Raw genomic sequence first — 17,013 nt, forward strand, 5'->3', positions numbered from 1 at the left:
CCAGCATTATTTGACATTTCTTTTTCAGCACATGATGCATTAGTTGTGTCCATTAATATATAAAAACATTTTAGTGTTTCTCTTTTTTTTCATACAGTATTTCAATATCTAACTTTACAGGCAGTATAAATCTTGTTGCCAATTTTATTATGAAACCATATTTACTTGTTTTAAATAAAATATTAGTTTGGAAGAATTAGTCAGCAGAGCTATTTACACCAGTGATTTTCTTTTGTAAATTGAGAGCATTCTATTACTACTTGTTTGGATTTTCTCACATCTCTTACATGAGAAAAGCAAGTGTCATTTGTGTTTTGAAATAGGCAAAAGCATAATATCTTGAAAGAATCTAGTGGAAAATTAGGAAACAACAGTATTGCCTTTCTGTCTTCATGTTTCTGTAGTGATTTGTAATCCAAAGATTAGTGAGTCACAGTGGTAAAGAGCTGTGCATATTACCATGCAGTTTTTATATAAATTACACTTTAAATCCCAATTTGAAAATCAAACACATATGTTTGTGTGGTTGCTAGAACTTTTTAATGAAAGTGGTTTTAGGGTTATGTCCATATCCCTCCACTATTGATCTGAGTTCTTTCCTTGTAAAGTCTTGCTTTCTCAGTTAGGAATTTATACCGGATTTGTCAGTTAATTTTTCATCTTGTTCATAAATGGCTGAAATCTAGGAGCTTTTCCTCTGTGTATTTGGGGAGGGACAATGTGTTTCCTACTGAAGTGTTGCACAGCGACCCGTGCAGTTAAATTAATTTTGAAAATCAAAGTCAGAGCAACATGACAATACAGTGTTCTCCTGGGAACAGCATATTCCTGGAAGGCATTTTCTTAATCAGATTTGAACAGGCTCCTTGCTAATGATTGTATAGACTTAGACTTCTTTACTGAACCTTTCTGCCTTGTGCTAGTGAGTGAGATTTGTGGCTAGTGACTGAACAGCTGCACTTGCCCTGGACAGTAGGGAAGAGAGGGAACAAAGCTGAAGCTGAGTCCACAGGCTCCTGACACATTAGTAGGAAGTTCCCAAAAATATCTATTATTGGTCATCTATGTATGTGGTTTTTTGTTTTTTCTTTTGTAGGCACCCAAGCAGCGACAGTGTTGCTCAGACTCCTGAGCTGCTGCGGCGTTACCCTCTGGAAGACCACGCAGACTTTCCTCTGCCGCCCGATGTTGTGTTCTTCTGCCAGCCAGAAGGATGCCTGAGCGTGCGGCAGAAGCGCATGAGCTTCCGTGATGACACTTCCTTCGTGTTCACCCTCACGGACAAGGACACGGGGGTCACTCGCTATGGAATCTGCGTCAACTTCTACCGCTCCTTCCAGAAGCGAGTGCCCAAGGAGAAGGGAGAAGGCACGGGGGGACATCGAGCTCGAGAGGGACAGAAGGTCCCTAAATCTGGGGATGCATCAGCACCCCAGGAGGAAGCGGGCACTGAGAGTTCGGAGAGCGGTTCTTCACTGCAGGCTCCCAGTGCAGAGTCCACCCCTGACGTGAATCGATCCCCGCGCAGTAAGCGCCTGGCCAAGGGCAGCCATCGCTCTCGGAACAGCACTCTGACTTCCCTGTGCATCCTTAGTCATTATCCCTTCTTTTCCACCTTCCGTGAGTGTCTGTACACCCTCAAGAGACTTGTGGACTGCTGTAGTGAGAGACTGTTGGGCAAGAAGTTGGGGATTCCGCGTGGGGTGCAGAGGTACGTTGAGAGGGAAGAACTTTTTCCTCCTACTGTTTGTGTTCGGTGCTGCAATTTATTTGCGCAGTAAATTGTGGCTGCAGATGTGGTTGCAGAAGCAGCCAAACACCAAGGGTTGGCCTTTTTCACTGTTTTAACCCACGTTCACAGTAGGAAAAGGAAATTTTTATAACGATTTCTTTAAAACTTCTGTCTCTGATTCTGTAATCTGGTATGATTTTCATTTTTGATCCTCCTAAGGAGGCGTTACGCTTCTGACGACTGAAGCCGAGTGCTCATGCTGCTACTGTTGCTTTGGCATTTCAGCTCTGTGGCAGTGTATGTCAGGACTGATTCTCTGGGAAATTAGGAGCAGCCAAGAAATAACAGAGAGAATTTCTACTTGAGGCAGGAGGGAAATGATGAAAATGTGCTTAACAAGCTTATGAAACAGTCTGAACTTCAGTGTGGGAGAGAACAGACTAGAGAAGCAGGATCAGCTGAAATAGGTCAAAGTACAATATTTGAAGGAGAGTGGGAGGAGAGGTAGAAAACAAAGTAGTTGTCTAGGAAACATGGGAATGGTTGTTGGTAACAGCAAATTGACAGGAACTTGGTGTGTATTTAATATAATGTAGGAAGCCTAACGTATCTGCTGTTGTAGTGTTGAGTATGTAACAGAAGCTGTTGCACTGTAGGGTATGGAAGGAACAATGTCTTTATGTATTTCAGTCAAGGATGTGTATCTGCTACTGTGCCTGACACCTTCCTTCTGGGATTGTGTTTTCCTTTCCAATGTGCTAACTGAATAGAAAAAGTATGAAATGAATCTCTGCAAAAGCAGGGGATTATCTCAACAGTTTGAGGGACAGGACTGTGAGGTAGTACATAATATGAGTTAAGTAGCTTGGTACACTCCAAGTTAAACTTGTCAAAAGCCAAAAATGACAGGATTATAATTATTATAATTTTAATCTTTATAAGCTCTTTACATTTTGCATGAAATGGAAAATGTGTCCTATTTATAGAGCAGTGGCCTACTTCTTGGGCTACTGCCCTGGAATAGTTCTAGGAGACTGTTCTGGGCTAGTATGACTGCTTTCTGCATTAGCAAATTTATAATTTGAATCCACTGATGGGGAATAAATTATTTTGTCAGAGCAAAACTTCTCCCCCCAATGGAAGTATGTGTTAAGGAATGTTATTTTGTTACTTGGTTTAGCCTGATAATTATTGAGGAAAAAACACCCCGCTGAATTTCATGATTTTCCTCCTTTTGCTGTTTCAGTGACGTGGTATTTGAAAAATTTGCACTTATTGGGCATAATTCTTAAAGAGAATAATTGAATGATGGATGAGGATAGCAAGAGAAGGAATATTGAGCATACATCTCTGGGAAAAGTAAAGCAGCAGGTTTGAATTACCATGTGGTTTTCTAGTGGTGACCTGGAAAAGTAGAATAGTTTTGAAGTGGTGGCAGAATAAAGGTGAAACTGAATCCTTACAGCTGGCAAAAGGTGGAGCACACCTCCTAGCAGCCTAATGTCTTATGCATGACAAGTAGCTGAAGGTAGAGTGGAGGATTAGAAGCATCACAGTTCCTGAGAGGTGTATCATGTACTCAGTGTAATCTCAAATTGCCCTTATTTTGAGCCATCCAAATGTCTCTAATTATTCTGTCTTTGTGAAGCCTCCAGTGTCATAATCTTTTTTCCTTTTCCTTATTTTTTTAAAAAGTTGTGAACTGTAAGATAGAGCTTCCAATTTGAACCCATAACTTTCTGGGGGGTCTGTTACAGTAACTCAAGATATTTATCAGGCTGCAGTTATTTGGAGAATGAATACAGAAGGTTTGCAGCCTTCACTGTGCTGAGGGTAAAGGGCTGAAGTGGACAAGATTCTGTGCTTCCCTTGTAAGACCCAGTTTTGAGTTGTGAAGCTCTGAAGGCCCTGAGCAAAATGCTGTAGGTGCTTTTTGGCCAGGCTGTCTGTGAGCCGCAGGTTTGGAGATTGCCAGCTTAGGGTGTGGAGAACTTGCTGCTTGTTTTGCTAAGGCACCTAAATATTTTCTACGCAGCTTTTGGAGATTTAGCTGAAATAGATCCATTTTTCCCATGAGTTATTCAGCCCTTAAGAATGATACATTGCAATTTAGGACAGAATGATGAAGGGTATTTTATCTGGGAGATCTTGGATGTGGCATATTTTTATTGTCTCAGGTTTAATTTCCGTTCTTGCAAAGGTTTGTAGACTGGTAGAAGCAGAGTCTTGCAGTCAATCTGCTACAGTTCTGGATGAGATAGGAGAGTATCCTCTGTGCCTGCTGAATTTCAAGTGTGAGGGTGATGAGAGTTCTTCACAGATCTGGACCTGACTGAATCCTTTAAATGTGTGAATGAAGTCTGAAGTGACATACTTGTGTTGTTTCCTGCCACAGAAAAATTTATTCTTCCTCACATTGTGGGTTGTGTCAGTAAGCTTGAATGCCTATCTTCCATTCCTTTTTGTGATCAAAGGTTTGTTTGTTGCCTCTTTTAATCCTTGGTGGATCTACCCTTCCTCTGGAAGAGCCTTGCGGGATAGCTGTCAAGTGAAGTTCTTGGAGTGTTAACCTTGGCGTTCTCCCTGTCCAGGGACACAATGTGGCGGATTTTCACAGGCTCCCTGCTGGTGGAAGAGAAGTCGAGCGCCTTGCTTCACGACTTGCGGGAGATTGAGGCCTGGATATACCGGCTGCTCCGCTCCCCCATGCCCGTTGCTGGGCAGAAGCGGGTGGACGTGGAAGTCTTGCCACACGAGCTGCAGCCAGCTTTGACCTTTGCTCTTCCTGATCCGTCCCGCTTCACTTTGGTGGATTTTCCATTACACCTGCCTTTGGAGTTGTTGGGAGTGGATGCCTGCCTGCAGGTGCTGACCTGCATCCTTCTGGAGCACAAGGTAAGAAGGGAAGATCATTGCTCTTTGGTAAGTATGTAGGATGTTCTGTCCTCTTGAAAACCACGGTAGGCTGGATGTGTACAACAGCTGTCTCTCTGCACTGCCTGGAATGAATTTTGTCTGTGGAGGATGAGGGGAATAAATAGCTCCTTCTGAGGTTCCTATTTTGAACAGTTCTGTTCTCACTCAAAAAAACACTCAAAGCTTATTTTCTGACAGATTAATGGAGGGTTACCCAGTTCACAGCCATTGAATTTGAGTCTGTGGAGATCACAAAGTCTGTGGTCTTTGTATACACCTGAGGGGAGTCTTAGAAGTGAATGGTTGCTGCAGTGCTAATGGGAGTTTCTTTGGTTGCAGGTTGTATTGCAGTCCCGAGATTATAATGCACTTTCAATGTCTGTGATGGCCTTTGTGGCCATGATCTACCCATTGGAGTACATGTTCCCAGTGATCCCTCTGCTTCCCACCTGCATGGCCTCTGCAGAACAGGTACATATTTTTCCTTTATTGGTCTTTTACAAAAGAGGTTTCTGTGATGTCTGAAATTCATATAGTTGTAGTTCTTTTTTCATTCACCATCTTCTCAGAGATTGTATCAAAGTCTGCCTTGCAAAGAACGTTGCTTGAGTGTGACTGTTTAAATCATAGCTAGCACCACTTATGTAGGATATCTTCAGAGCACACTCAGTGAATAGAAAATTCAGTAAAAAAAAAAAAAGCGGTAGTTCACAAACAATGGTCTGAAGGACCATAGATCGACAATATTGTGATGATATTTACCCCCTCCCCCTCTAAACTGAGTATTCAAGTTTCTTGAGGAGGGTCCAGAGTAATATGTAAGGATGCTTGAGGTCTCTTTAATTCAGAGTTCAGAAACTCTTGCCTGCAAACTCAGAAATATGAAGTGTTGTTTAGCTTCAGCTGGGAGCCTGGATTTTGCCAGTAGTCAGTTCTTTGCAGGAGCTCATTATTCTGCTTGGAAAGATAGAATTCAGGCTGTCTTACTACTTCAGTGCTATCCTGCAACTGATGCTGCAGATTTCTTCTTGTGCCACTCCTTGGAGATGACCAACAGTTCTGGATTAAAAGAATAAATTAGCCTCCCAAGCCACTGGTCTCAAGCTGCTATGTTGATTTAAAACTTTTTCCTCTGCTCGTTGCCTTATGAGAAGCAACCTGAATTTCCCCAGAAAGTTTTCCACAGACATCTGAAAAAAATGTGTCTATCTTGTACTTCTTAGAGATGTTATTATTTTGAAACCAAATTGCCACTACAAGCATAAGGATAAAGTCCTTGTGTGTGCCTATTTACAATGGTACAGACTCAGTTTGAGCTGAGGAGGTATTCATCCATGACTTCCTGTTTTTCAACATAGGCTCTTACTCTGAACATTTTTTTTTTTGGACCGTGATAGACATGGAAAGCTGTTTCCAAAGAGCTATGTAGCCATATAAATTACGTCCTTGGTGGGAGTGGGATATGTAACATGGGAGATGGAAGTGTATTTTCTCCTAGATGAAAATTGAGGCTTTCTGAGCAGGAGCTTTTATTCTCTTTTTTTCTTTTTTTTTTATGCTTCCATTGTATGGTAGTAATTACTTATTTATCAATGCCTTTTGTGTTGTCTACTCTGCTATAAACATACAGTAGTCAATAAATAAAGATTTGGGAAGAACATGGTGATATCAAATGCAGATCTTGTCCTTAGTAACGTCTGTCTTTTTCTCAGTTGCTTCTAGCCCCTACACCTTATATCATTGGTGTTCCAGCAAGTTTCTTCCTTTACAAACTGGATTTTAAAATGCCTGATGATGTGTGGCTTATTGACCTGGATACCAATAGGGTAAGTGGCACCTATAAGAAGTTGTGGCTTTGTTTCCAGGAGCTGTGTACTGTCCCAGTGTGCCCACTGAGAATTTAGTGATGCCTGGCCTCAGTCTACCTTTGCTACTTCCATCTTAAACTTTAGGATTCCATTCCTTGTTGTGTCTCAAGGTCCCCATGTCTTTTGCATTAGGCATCCTTTTTCCAGTTAATTGACCTGGCTATATCATTAGAAGGTAAATCCTCAAGCAAATGATAGAACTTTCTTCTTGACTAATTGTCAGACTGACTTATAGCCCTACCTAAGAAACCCAGTCTGTTAAGAACCTTCCCACAGGTTGTCATGATTCAAGTGGGGCTAAGTATCTCACTTTGTACAAGGGTATAAGCAAGGCTAATTTAAGGAAAATGTGAATAACAAAATTGACTTGAAGGAAAGTGTGGGTTGATTCAAATGTCTTGTTTTTGTGGTAAATGATAAAGTAACTCCATTGTTTATTATATTGTAAACAATAACAGCCTTAAAGAAGTGAAGAGCTGGTGTCTGTCTGAGACTGTGTTGTTTTGTTTTTTTTCTTATTTTACTTCTGTGTCTTTTATTCCTTGGTGTCTGGAGTGCTGGAGATTCTGTTTTGGAAATGACTAGAGCTGGGGAATTTTTAGTCTGTTGTTGTGCTTAATTCCAGGTGATTGTTCCCACAAATGCAGAACCTTTGCCAGCACTGCCAGAACCAGAAGCTTCAGAGCTGAAAAAGCATCTGAAACAGGTAATATGCACTTTGGGGAAAGGACTCAGATGCAGCAGAGTGTAGCATATGTAGTGTTGCCCGGTCTTCTGCTGGAGTGGATAAGAATGCAAGTCAGTGAATGCAAAGCTGAAATGTCCCTGTACACAGCAGAGGCGGTTTCTTATTTTTACCATTGTTTGAGGCTAACTTGTTTCCAGTCGATACAGAAAGTTCCAGATTTCTCCTTTATGTTTGCCATGTAGGCTTTAAACTCTGACTTGATCCATCAAGCTATGATCATCTTTGTTTCCCCTCCATTCACAGATCTATGTGTGAAGTGTCAGTCTCTCCTCTCAGGTCCTGCTAAGCCATTAATCAGCTTGGGTCATCCTGGCTGATCGTGTCAAGCAGGTTTTATCTCTTTATTTCTGTTTTCCTTATGCACGCTGCATGCAGTATCTAAAGGTAAAGTGTGTTACTAATGTGATGAGGTTTGCTCTTTCTCTTTCCTCATAGACCAGGAGAGCAAAGTGTGTAACCTCTCTGATATCCCAGTACCTGCTGTCAGCACAGATGGAAGTGATGTATTGCCTGGAGTTTTGTTAGATCAGCCTTCCCCCCACTGCTGCCTCACCCCCTTGCAATTTCAGGCACTACTTAGCAAAACTTTCTTGCTAGTGCGAAGGCAAACTCAAGTATCAGAATAATAAATTGCAATTTTTTTTAAGATATATTTAAAATTCTTGGAGTGTTTACCCAAATGCAGCTTATATCCCATGTGTATTCCTATGGACATTGTCATGAAGGGTTTGCCATTGGCAAAGGAGTGCTGCTGGTACAAAGCAGACAAATAGTGACCCACATTATTAAGGCTGACACTTCTGTGTGCCTTTAGTTCTTAGAGTCAATAAATGAATTTCAGGATATCTGCTTTTAAACTGCTGTGGAAAGTTCTTAGCTGCATCATTAAGGACAACAGGCTTGCCTGTTTCCAGAGTGGCCAGATATGAATGTTTGGGGGTGGGGCAGTTATACCTCTTTCCTAAGATGTGTCTATTTTGTGGTCCGTTTTGTTTTCCTCTCATTTGTGATATTTGGTAGTAATAGATATTTTTTTTCCTTCCATCTGTTTCTCTGTGGTCATGTGTTCGTCTTGGCTCTGATGGGCTGCTGTGGTGTTATCATATGATCTTCCATCTTGCCTCCAGTGTCTGGTTAGCATGACTGCAATCACTCAGAAACAGCTGCTCACTCCTGACAACAAGGTTCTTTATTTTATTCTTTTCCCCTCAATTTTCCATTTTACCCTTTTCCTTTGGAGTTTTTTTTTGTTTGTTTGTTTCTTTGTTTTGGTTTAATATATTTATTTTTTAAGTGAAAAGATGAAGCCTCAGTGGGCAAATGGGAAAAATGAGAAAGATTTAGGATAGGTCTGGGTGTCCAGGACTGATTCACCAGTTGTGCTGCTCCTTGAAGATTTCATGAGGGTTGAAGAGGTAACTTTAGGGACAGATGAAGGCTTCATTCCAATGAAGAGTGGAGGTTTTCAGGGCATACAAGCAGATGTTTGTGTCAAGGTGTCTCCACATTTTCCTGGAATATCAAATTACTGGTTGTATAGCCACCTTTAAGGGCAAGTTTCAAGGCCTCTAATTCCCAAGATGTATTCTAATTACACATGGAAATAACTCTACAAGCAGTAGAGTTGTGCAGTGCCATACTACTGCTGATCCAGTTAGGACTATCTGTTTTCATGTCATGAATGATCTAGCAAAGTGAAATTCTGTGCTACTCCTTGACTGGCTCCAGGACTGTTTCAGCACGGAGGAGATAATTTTGACAATCAGCATAAAGGAGGGCCTGGAGATACTTGTTGACTCTGCGTGGAGGTGGTTTAAGACAAATTAATGGAGCATGCATAATGGTTGCAATTGCCTAGAGGGCAGGGTAGCTCTGATCATCTGTTCCTTAAATAACTGTTCTTGCTCAATGTTTGCATAATGTCCTTCAATAGGCCCTGGCCAGCATGAGCCTGAATACTCAGCCCATTCTTAACCTAGAGAAGTTTCATGAGGGGCAGGAGGTGCCTCTGCTGCTGGGAAGACCACAGAATGATTTGCAGTCTACTCCCTCCACAGAATTCAACCCTTTGATCTATGGAAATGATGTGGACTCTGTTGATGTGGCTACCAGGTGAGGCTTAACAGGAAGGTGGCACTGAGTCTTCATAAAAGTTTGCACTTAAGGGCAGCACAAACATTGCTGTGGGTGAAACAGCATCTGTCAGGTACTATTGTAGATTCTCCTTGACATCATGTGGGGAAAAGAGCAGCAATTACAGTGTTTATCTCATATCTATTACCTGCATGAACAAAACTTCGTATCTTGAGGGGGTGTTTTGCTTCTTGCATTTTCCTATAGATCATCCACTTTACCTGGATTTGTCAGTTTGATACTATATCCTCAGCTTAAATCACAAACCTTAACTACAGAAAAAAAAAGCTGGGACTTAGTTTTTCACTCAGCTGGTAGAAACAAGAATGATATCCTCTACTGAGTGGGTGTTTGTGTCAAGATGGTGAGTTAGAACAAAGTGATTTCTTGGGTTTTGGTTTGTTTGGATTTTTCTTTTATTTTTTGCAAGACAGCTGTTTTCTAAGAAGAGTTAGGTTACCATTCTTCAAAGGTTTGAAATATTGCCTATGGCATACCTTTTAAGGGCACTCTTTCTTCTTTTTTGTTATGCTCTGTGTTTTTATCTAATGTATTGTTCTCTGTTTCTTTTTAGGGTTGCTATGGTGAGATTCTTCAACTCACCAAATGTTTTGCAAGGTTTCCAAATGCACACTCGCACTCTTCGCCTCTTCCCACGACCAGTGGTAGCCTTCCAGGCAAATTCTTTTCTTGCCTCTAGGCCGAAGCAAACACCTTTTGCAGATAAGCTTTCCAGAACACAGGCAGTAGAATACTTTGGAGAATGGTCACTCAACCCTACTAATTATGCTTTCCAAAGAATTCATAACAGTAAGTGTTGGTCTTGCCTTTCCTGCACTTGGATGTAATGCAGGAGTTAAAAACCAGACATTCTAGGGAAGGATTTAATTTTATACCGTATTAGTCCTGCTGTGGAGGAAAATCTAGTTCAAGGAATTTTTTCTCTTTTTATGTATGGCCTCATGCTTCTCCCAAGTTAGCCCTGCTATTGGTGAGTTGCTCCTCCAATTAATTTTACCTCGTTTGATTATGGGGAAGTCTTGTAGGCTTCTCAAAGACTGTCCCTTTGTTCAAGACTTAGTAGAGGGTAGTGTCACAGCCTTTGACACCAGTAAATTAGTTTGATTAATGCTCTCCTTGGTTTTTTGTGCAGACATGTTTGACCCAGCCCTAATTGGTGACAAACCCAAGTGGTATGCTCACCAGCTGCAGCCCATCCACTATCGAGTTTATGACAGCAATTCACAGCTGGCTGAAGCCCTGAATGTCCCAGCAGAGAAGGAAACAGATTCTGATCCCACTGATGACAGGTTAGTGGGGAACATGCCCATAGTGACATGAGTTATTTCAGATTGTTGGACCTCTCCTACTTCTCATTTGCAGCCTTTTCCTGTAGTATGCCAGGCTGTTGTTTCATTTCTTGTCTGGGCAGAATACTGGCACTGAAGTAAATTTTCTCACTGCTCTGTTATCACGGCAAACCTCTTAACCCTTTGCTATTCATTTAATGTGATTCTCCATACTTATTTTCCTGTTTTCTTTTGCTACCTTTATGCCACTTGACATTTGTAATTTCCTCACACCCTAATTGTCTTTTCTTCCACGCTGTTCTTTCTCTGTTTCTTCTTTCTTTCTGTTGCAGTAATGCAAATACTCCCACCCATCTTACTACTCTTCCAAATCTCTGTTCCCTATCCTTAGTTATGCAAAACTTGTTAGTACTACCCAGTCTGTGACCACCTTGTGTGTTTAGTAAAATGAAAGGAAAATTTATATAGTAGTTTTTGGCCATATTTCTTGGAGTTTTGTGTCTAGTTGTATTCCCTTTCATTCCTTCCTGATTTGTGAGATCTTTTGGCCTTGGACTTGCATGTGTTTTGCATTCTGCACAGCACCTGTGGTCCTAACAGAATGGGATTTATCACTAGTGCAAAAAGGAATTGCTTTTACTTGTGATTCCCAGTTCCCTTGAAGTTATCCTACATAAACACACACATTTTGTGAATTAATACACTATTCTCTACTCACTTATGTTTAGTCTCATAACTTCGCTAAGAGATTTTAAATGTCTTCCCATAACTCCTCACACACCTGAAAGTTATGTTTTTGCTCTTACCTTTCATGAAGTTGGCCTGTGAAATTTGTTTGTAGCTACTATTATATGAGATTTTAGGAGGTCCATAAAAACAGTGCTGATTCACATCTTCAAAGCAACAGAGCCTGCCGTTGCTTTGATGCTGCCACTCATCTCTCTCTCTCGCCTGTTGCGGCAGTGGCAGTGACAGTGTTGACTACGACGATTCAAGTTCCTCCTACTCCTCCCTCGGTGACTTTGTCAGTGAGATGATGAAATGTGACATTAATGGTGATACACCAAGTGAGTAGCTTTTGCTTTTACTTTCACAAGATCCATGTAGGTTCCTTTTCCCCATTCATCTGAAGCACTTTGGGAAAAAGGCCTCCCCATAATCTCTGAATCAGAACAAAGTATTGTCCCATTGTGGTTTTGCTCTGAGGTAAAAGTGTGCGGATAGACTGAGAAAAGACATTTTTCTCCTGCTTATAAACAACTTCCTCCAAACAACACTGTGAAGAGGAAGAACAGAAATAAGTGCAGCTGAACAAAACTGGTCCACTAGATCTGGAAACAACCTGCTGCTGCCAGTAAATACTGTGCAATATGGACAGCAGCGTGTGAGCTCTCTCCTGCCCCTGCATATTGGTTCTCAGTGCTAGCTTTAAAGTATTACTCTGTCCTAGTAGGGACAGACTAATGCATTCTCTGTGGCTTATATGGAAACTGCATAAACACTCACTTTGTTCAATAAACTAAATCTAGAAGTCCCAAAACATTTCCCATGTCCCAAGGACAAGAGGTAATAATCATAAGCTGTGACAAGGAAACTCAGATGTAAGGAAAAGAACTTAATGGTTATTGTAGTTGACTAGATTCCCAGGATCACTGTAGAATGTCAAACCTTGAAAACTTTCATAACTCAGTGGGACAAAGCCCTGAGCAACCTGCTTTAATTTTGTAGGTGCTCCTGCTTTGAGGAGAGAACTGGAATGGATGACTTCCAAAAGCTCTTTACAACCTAAATTTTTATACAAGTTGATTCTGTTGAGCAGTCCTCATCTTCTAGGAATATTTAGTTAGATGGGCAAAAGGCTGAGGAAGGCAATGTTGTTTAATGAATAATGATGTGTTTGCAGATGTTGACCCCCTGACTCATGCAGCCCTTGGTGATGCTAGTGAAGTAGAATTTGATGATTTTCAAGAATATTCAGGGGATCCCGATGAACAGACCATGGACAGTGAGAACTCCCAAGAGAACAACCAGCCTCGCTCAAGTTCCAGTACTACAGCCAGTAGCAGCCCCAGCACTGTCATCCATGGAGTGAATCATGTGTGTACTGAGATGAGTTCAGCCTCAAGATCAGCGTAATAGGATATAAAGAAGGGGAGAATGCACGTGGTTCTTTCTGAGAAGGGCAAAAGCTAATAGGACTGTGACACCATGCACAGATTTAATTGCATGCTCACCCTGGACTTTCTGAGCAAGGTGGAGTTTGCTGGTACCCTCTTATGCTGGGATAGACCATTCCTGTATAAAAAGTTCCAGTGCATTGAAAAATGCAGCATTAGCAGAGAGAAATGGTCCAGGTTGAGATTGCAGGAATTGCTTTTACAGCATCTGGAAAGACCTGATATCTTTAGGGGAACGGGGAGTGGGGTGGGGAAACTCATGAATTTGTGGTCTTTTAAGAAGAATGGGAACATGGTAATGGAAAGCCATTATCCTGAGCTAACACTTACTAGTCAGAGCTGTTTTAAAGGGAAGTAAGTCCCCAGAACAATGCACAGATACTGCAGTGTGTATGAAATCCTAGTTTAGAGATACAGATAGTGAGGATGTGGTGGGGGCCCCGTAGCAAGCAGCAAGGACTGTGCAGATTTCCCAGTTTGAAATAATTGTTCTTGTCCTGCCCTTCAGTTGTATGTACCCCACATTAGCGAACAGATCAATGATTTGACTGGTCCACAGGAGGCAGCAGACTCAGCAGAAATAGAAGAGAAGTTGGCTGCTGGATTTTCAAACCATCTCTCTTCCTTGCCACTGCAACCAAGCTTTCCCAAGATAAGCTTGGATCGTCGTGAGAGTGACATCACAGCTGGCAGCATGAGCTCCTCAGAAGGGGTGGTGAGGAAGCGAGAGTATGACAATCCATACTTTGAACCACAGTATGGTTTTCCTACAGAGGATGAAGATGATGAGCAGGAAGAGAGCTACACCCCAAGATTTAACCAGAATCTCAATGGAAGCAGGTGAGTCCTCCTTGTCTCCTGCCCTTCTGTTCAGCGCTTCTGGGGTTTTGTCTGCTTCATGTAGTTTAACATTTGTGCACTCAAATGTCTTTGGCTACTGAGATGTATTCTTGATCACTTTTATTTAACATTGAAGTGCTGTCAACCATTCTGGTTTGAATAAAAGCCTTTGCTTAGTCCCTCAGTTCCCTACTTTACTTTTAGGCAGTAGAAGCTATGAGAATTAACAGTTCTTTCTAGAACATTCTGGTATGTCATGTACTGATTTCTTTAAACTGTTTTGGTAAATCTTTGTCTTTTGGGGGAAAGATCACTGCAGTGATTGGTGGCAATGGGTTTTCTTGTTACCCCTTTCAAACCAGAACCCTTTCACCTGCAAGTCTGCCCACGCCCTTTTGTAGACAAGTTTTCAGCATGCCCTGAAAGGTTATAAAAGCCTGCATGTAAGATGTTTCAGTTCTCTCTCTTTTTTTTTTTCTTTTCCTTGTTTGTTTGGGTGGTTTTTTTTCTTCCAGAGGGTGCAGGTAGTATGGTGAAAACTGGTGGGAGTGAGCCCAACATCGGTCTCCCACAACAATACGATGTATTGATTTGGGGCAGGAAGGGGGAATGCTAATAACAGATGTACTTAATTTCTTTAAAGGTCTCAGAAGTTACTTCGGCCAAACAGTTTAAAACTGGCCAGTGATTCTGATGCAGATTCAGATTCCAGGGCCAGCTCCCCAAACTCTACCATCTCCAACAACAGCAGCGAAGGTTTTGGGGGCATCATGTCTTTTGCAAGTATGTATGATGCATTAATTAAACTAGTTTTATTTATTATATCAGAGTGTACAGAGAGATGGAATAGAGAGGTGGCTAGTCAAGAGAACGAGTTGGCTGTCAAATTGTTACCAGCTCTCCAGTAGTCATGGTGGCTTACTGACAGCTGCTGACAGCAGTGCTTTATATATTCTTCAGTAAGGAGGACTTTGGTTTTGTGGTGAGGCCCTTAGTTGTATGGCACTTTAGGGCACAGATCAGAAATTTCTTCAGTTTCATTTAAACAAAGCATTGTGTAATTTTACGAAATGGATAAAAAAAATCTTACAGTAATATGCCTTCCATGCTGCCATGTTGTGTGCTTAGGTGCAAAATTCAATTTCTTGGCTGCCGACTTTCAATTATATTTTAATTAAAAAAAACACAGGTGTCAAACATGAATCTAGAATCTCTTAATGAGTATGACATGGCATGACAGAAGGCATGGCCACTTTACTCTTGCACTACAATAAAAAGCAGTGAAAGAAGTTTTTAGCACTGGGGAAAATACATTAAATGTTTCTGGTAAGATGACTGTTACTAAAATAAGGCTACAAAAAAAACCAAAGAACCAAAGCAAATTGAAATAATATGTTGACACTTTAAATTAATAATTTGAAGTGTTAATCAGTATATCTAAATGTGGTGCTTTCAGGCTGTCTACAGGCTTAAGCAGATGATGATGCATAATTGTGTCCTTAAGATCTGCCTGTACCAGGAAGAATGTGTGTTTTTTCCTAATAAATGAAAAGCTTCTATTTCAAAGCATGGTTCCATTGCAGATTTATAGTGTTTCACAAGACACAGTGTGCAGTCCTCACTTCAGAGTTATATGTTTTGCAGATCTTCTGTCATCCTGTTTTCTCATGTGGCCCAGCCATTCATTTGCTCCCAAAAACAGGATCAAACTAGAAGGTAGACCTAAGGTGATGTGATCTGAGTGCAGGAAGACAGGAGGATTTTGCTGTTACATTAGAGCCTTGAAGATCCAACATCCATTATTGTAACACGAAACTAAGGCTTATGTTTTTGTACTGTTAAGAATAATCTGATTACAGATATGGTTGCAATGTAAATGAGGTCATGTTATGGTTGTGAGAGTTTTGGGTAATAAGGAAGAACTTCATGATTAAGGATCTGAAATAAGATGGCGAATAACAGGATCTTTGGGAGTGTGCAGTGAGCAGTAGACATTAATTGTTTTTGTCTTCTATCATAGGCAGCCTGTACAGAAACCACAGCACAAGTTTCAGTCTGTCCAACTTAGCCCTACCAACCAAAGTTGGGAGAGATAAAAATACTCCCTTTCCCAGCCTGAAAGGTAATGATTTTTCTCTTTGTCTTCTGCAGCCTTTTCAGTTCTTATGACTTGGCAGTCTGAGGTCCTACCCCTGACAGGAATCCCGGGAGTGATGCCTTTTGGTCATTTGGGTAGTACCTGTGTTAAGGAGCAAGACAGTAAATTGTTGTGATATTTCTCAGTCAGTCTTCTTCCCAACCACTGTTGGGATGGGAGGGTGTCCAGTCCAGTCTGAGTTAACAGATACAGAACAAAACCAACATTCATAGTGTATTTTGTTTAGTTTTATTTTTAAGTACTTAGTATAAAAAATGGGAACCAAGAGGTAGGTCCTGCTTTTGTACTGCCACTATCTTCTTGCTTAGCCTTACGTAGTTTATAAGAGTGATGATGCTGCATTTGTAAATGGCATTACCCATGCCAACCTCCCATGGTGACTGCAGATTATGTGAGTTTCAAAAGTGTTTATCATCTTTTCAGATTGCTAAATAGAAAATCAGATTACAACCGTACTTTCAGTTCTGTGGGAGTGAAGATCAATCCTTAGCATACGTACACAATCTTATCATTAGAACATCTCCTGTTTGCAGTGTCATTAGATAATATATCTGAATGGGCACGAGAGAAATGCCCCTCACACCATGGGTGTTAGACAGCCTGGTCATCCTTGTACCAAATGTAATATCACAGGGGTGACTGAACTTGCACTGGTGTCGTAGTGTTGAGACCTTTTCAGATGTACACTGAGGAGAGGTTTTATTTTGCCTTTTGAGTTATTCTATCTGATTAGAGCTTGCTGCTTTTGTTTTAATGTGTTGATTTTTTTTTCATTTATTTTTTCCTCCTCATCACTTTTATCGGTAAAGATTACTTTAATCTGGAATTGGGAAGGGATGTGGATGAAGGTTGGTATGATGTTTTGCTGACCTTTGACCTTGTAGAAACAAAGACCAAAAGGTGGATTTTGTGTTTCTGCTTTGGACTTTGTTTTTGAGACAAGTAATCATTCCCTGTGTGTAAAATGAGGAGTAACAGGACTGGTAGGGTGAAAACACTAGCAGAGACTCTGCACAGCTGTTTTTGACAACCTTTTACCAGTTGGTTATGTTTTTATGTCCAGTTGTACTGGATAAGAAACATGCTTTGTGTCAGGGCTGTTTCCATGGGTAAACTTAATGACTGATTCCA

At 41.1% G+C, this 17,013-nt stretch overlaps 1 protein-coding gene across 27 annotated transcripts in view; it reads left to right on the plus strand.

Annotated features, from left to right (window-relative positions):
* The window catches only part of MADD (MAP kinase activating death domain), a 60,709-nt gene that overhangs the window by 7,475 nt on the left and 36,221 nt on the right, over positions 1-17,013 (plus strand). For 10 of the 27 annotated variants that reach the window (XM_039705250.1, XM_039705252.1, XM_039705255.1 and 7 more), the window contains exons 3-15: positions 1,097-1,711; positions 4,324-4,627; positions 4,988-5,119; positions 6,361-6,474; positions 7,142-7,222; positions 9,198-9,376; positions 9,972-10,207; positions 10,551-10,707; positions 11,671-11,774; positions 12,611-12,804; positions 13,444-13,724; positions 14,368-14,507; positions 15,745-15,846. In XM_039705250.1, the coding sequence (XP_039561184.1) occupies positions 1,097-1,711; positions 4,324-4,627; positions 4,988-5,119; positions 6,361-6,474; positions 7,142-7,222; positions 9,198-9,376; positions 9,972-10,207; positions 10,551-10,707; positions 11,671-11,774; positions 12,611-12,804; positions 13,444-13,724; positions 14,368-14,507; positions 15,745-15,846 (2,639 nt within the window). Of the gene's footprint in view, positions 1-1,096; positions 1,712-4,323; positions 4,628-4,987; positions 5,120-6,360; positions 6,475-7,141; positions 7,223-8,391; positions 8,449-9,197; positions 9,377-9,971; positions 10,208-10,550; positions 10,708-11,667; positions 11,775-12,610; positions 12,805-13,392; positions 13,725-14,367; positions 14,508-15,744; positions 15,847-16,691; positions 16,731-17,013 lie in introns of all 27 variants that reach the window. The other 17 variants (XM_039705242.1, XM_039705246.1, XM_039705247.1 and 14 more) reach the window with 6 other exon arrangements.

The sequence above is a fragment of the Passer montanus genome, unplaced genomic scaffold (assembly GCF_014805655.1).
Source record: "Passer montanus isolate IOZ18808 unplaced genomic scaffold, ASM1480565v1 scaffold18, whole genome shotgun sequence".
NCBI classification, from domain to species: Eukaryota; Metazoa; Chordata; class Aves; order Passeriformes; family Passeridae; genus Passer; species Passer montanus.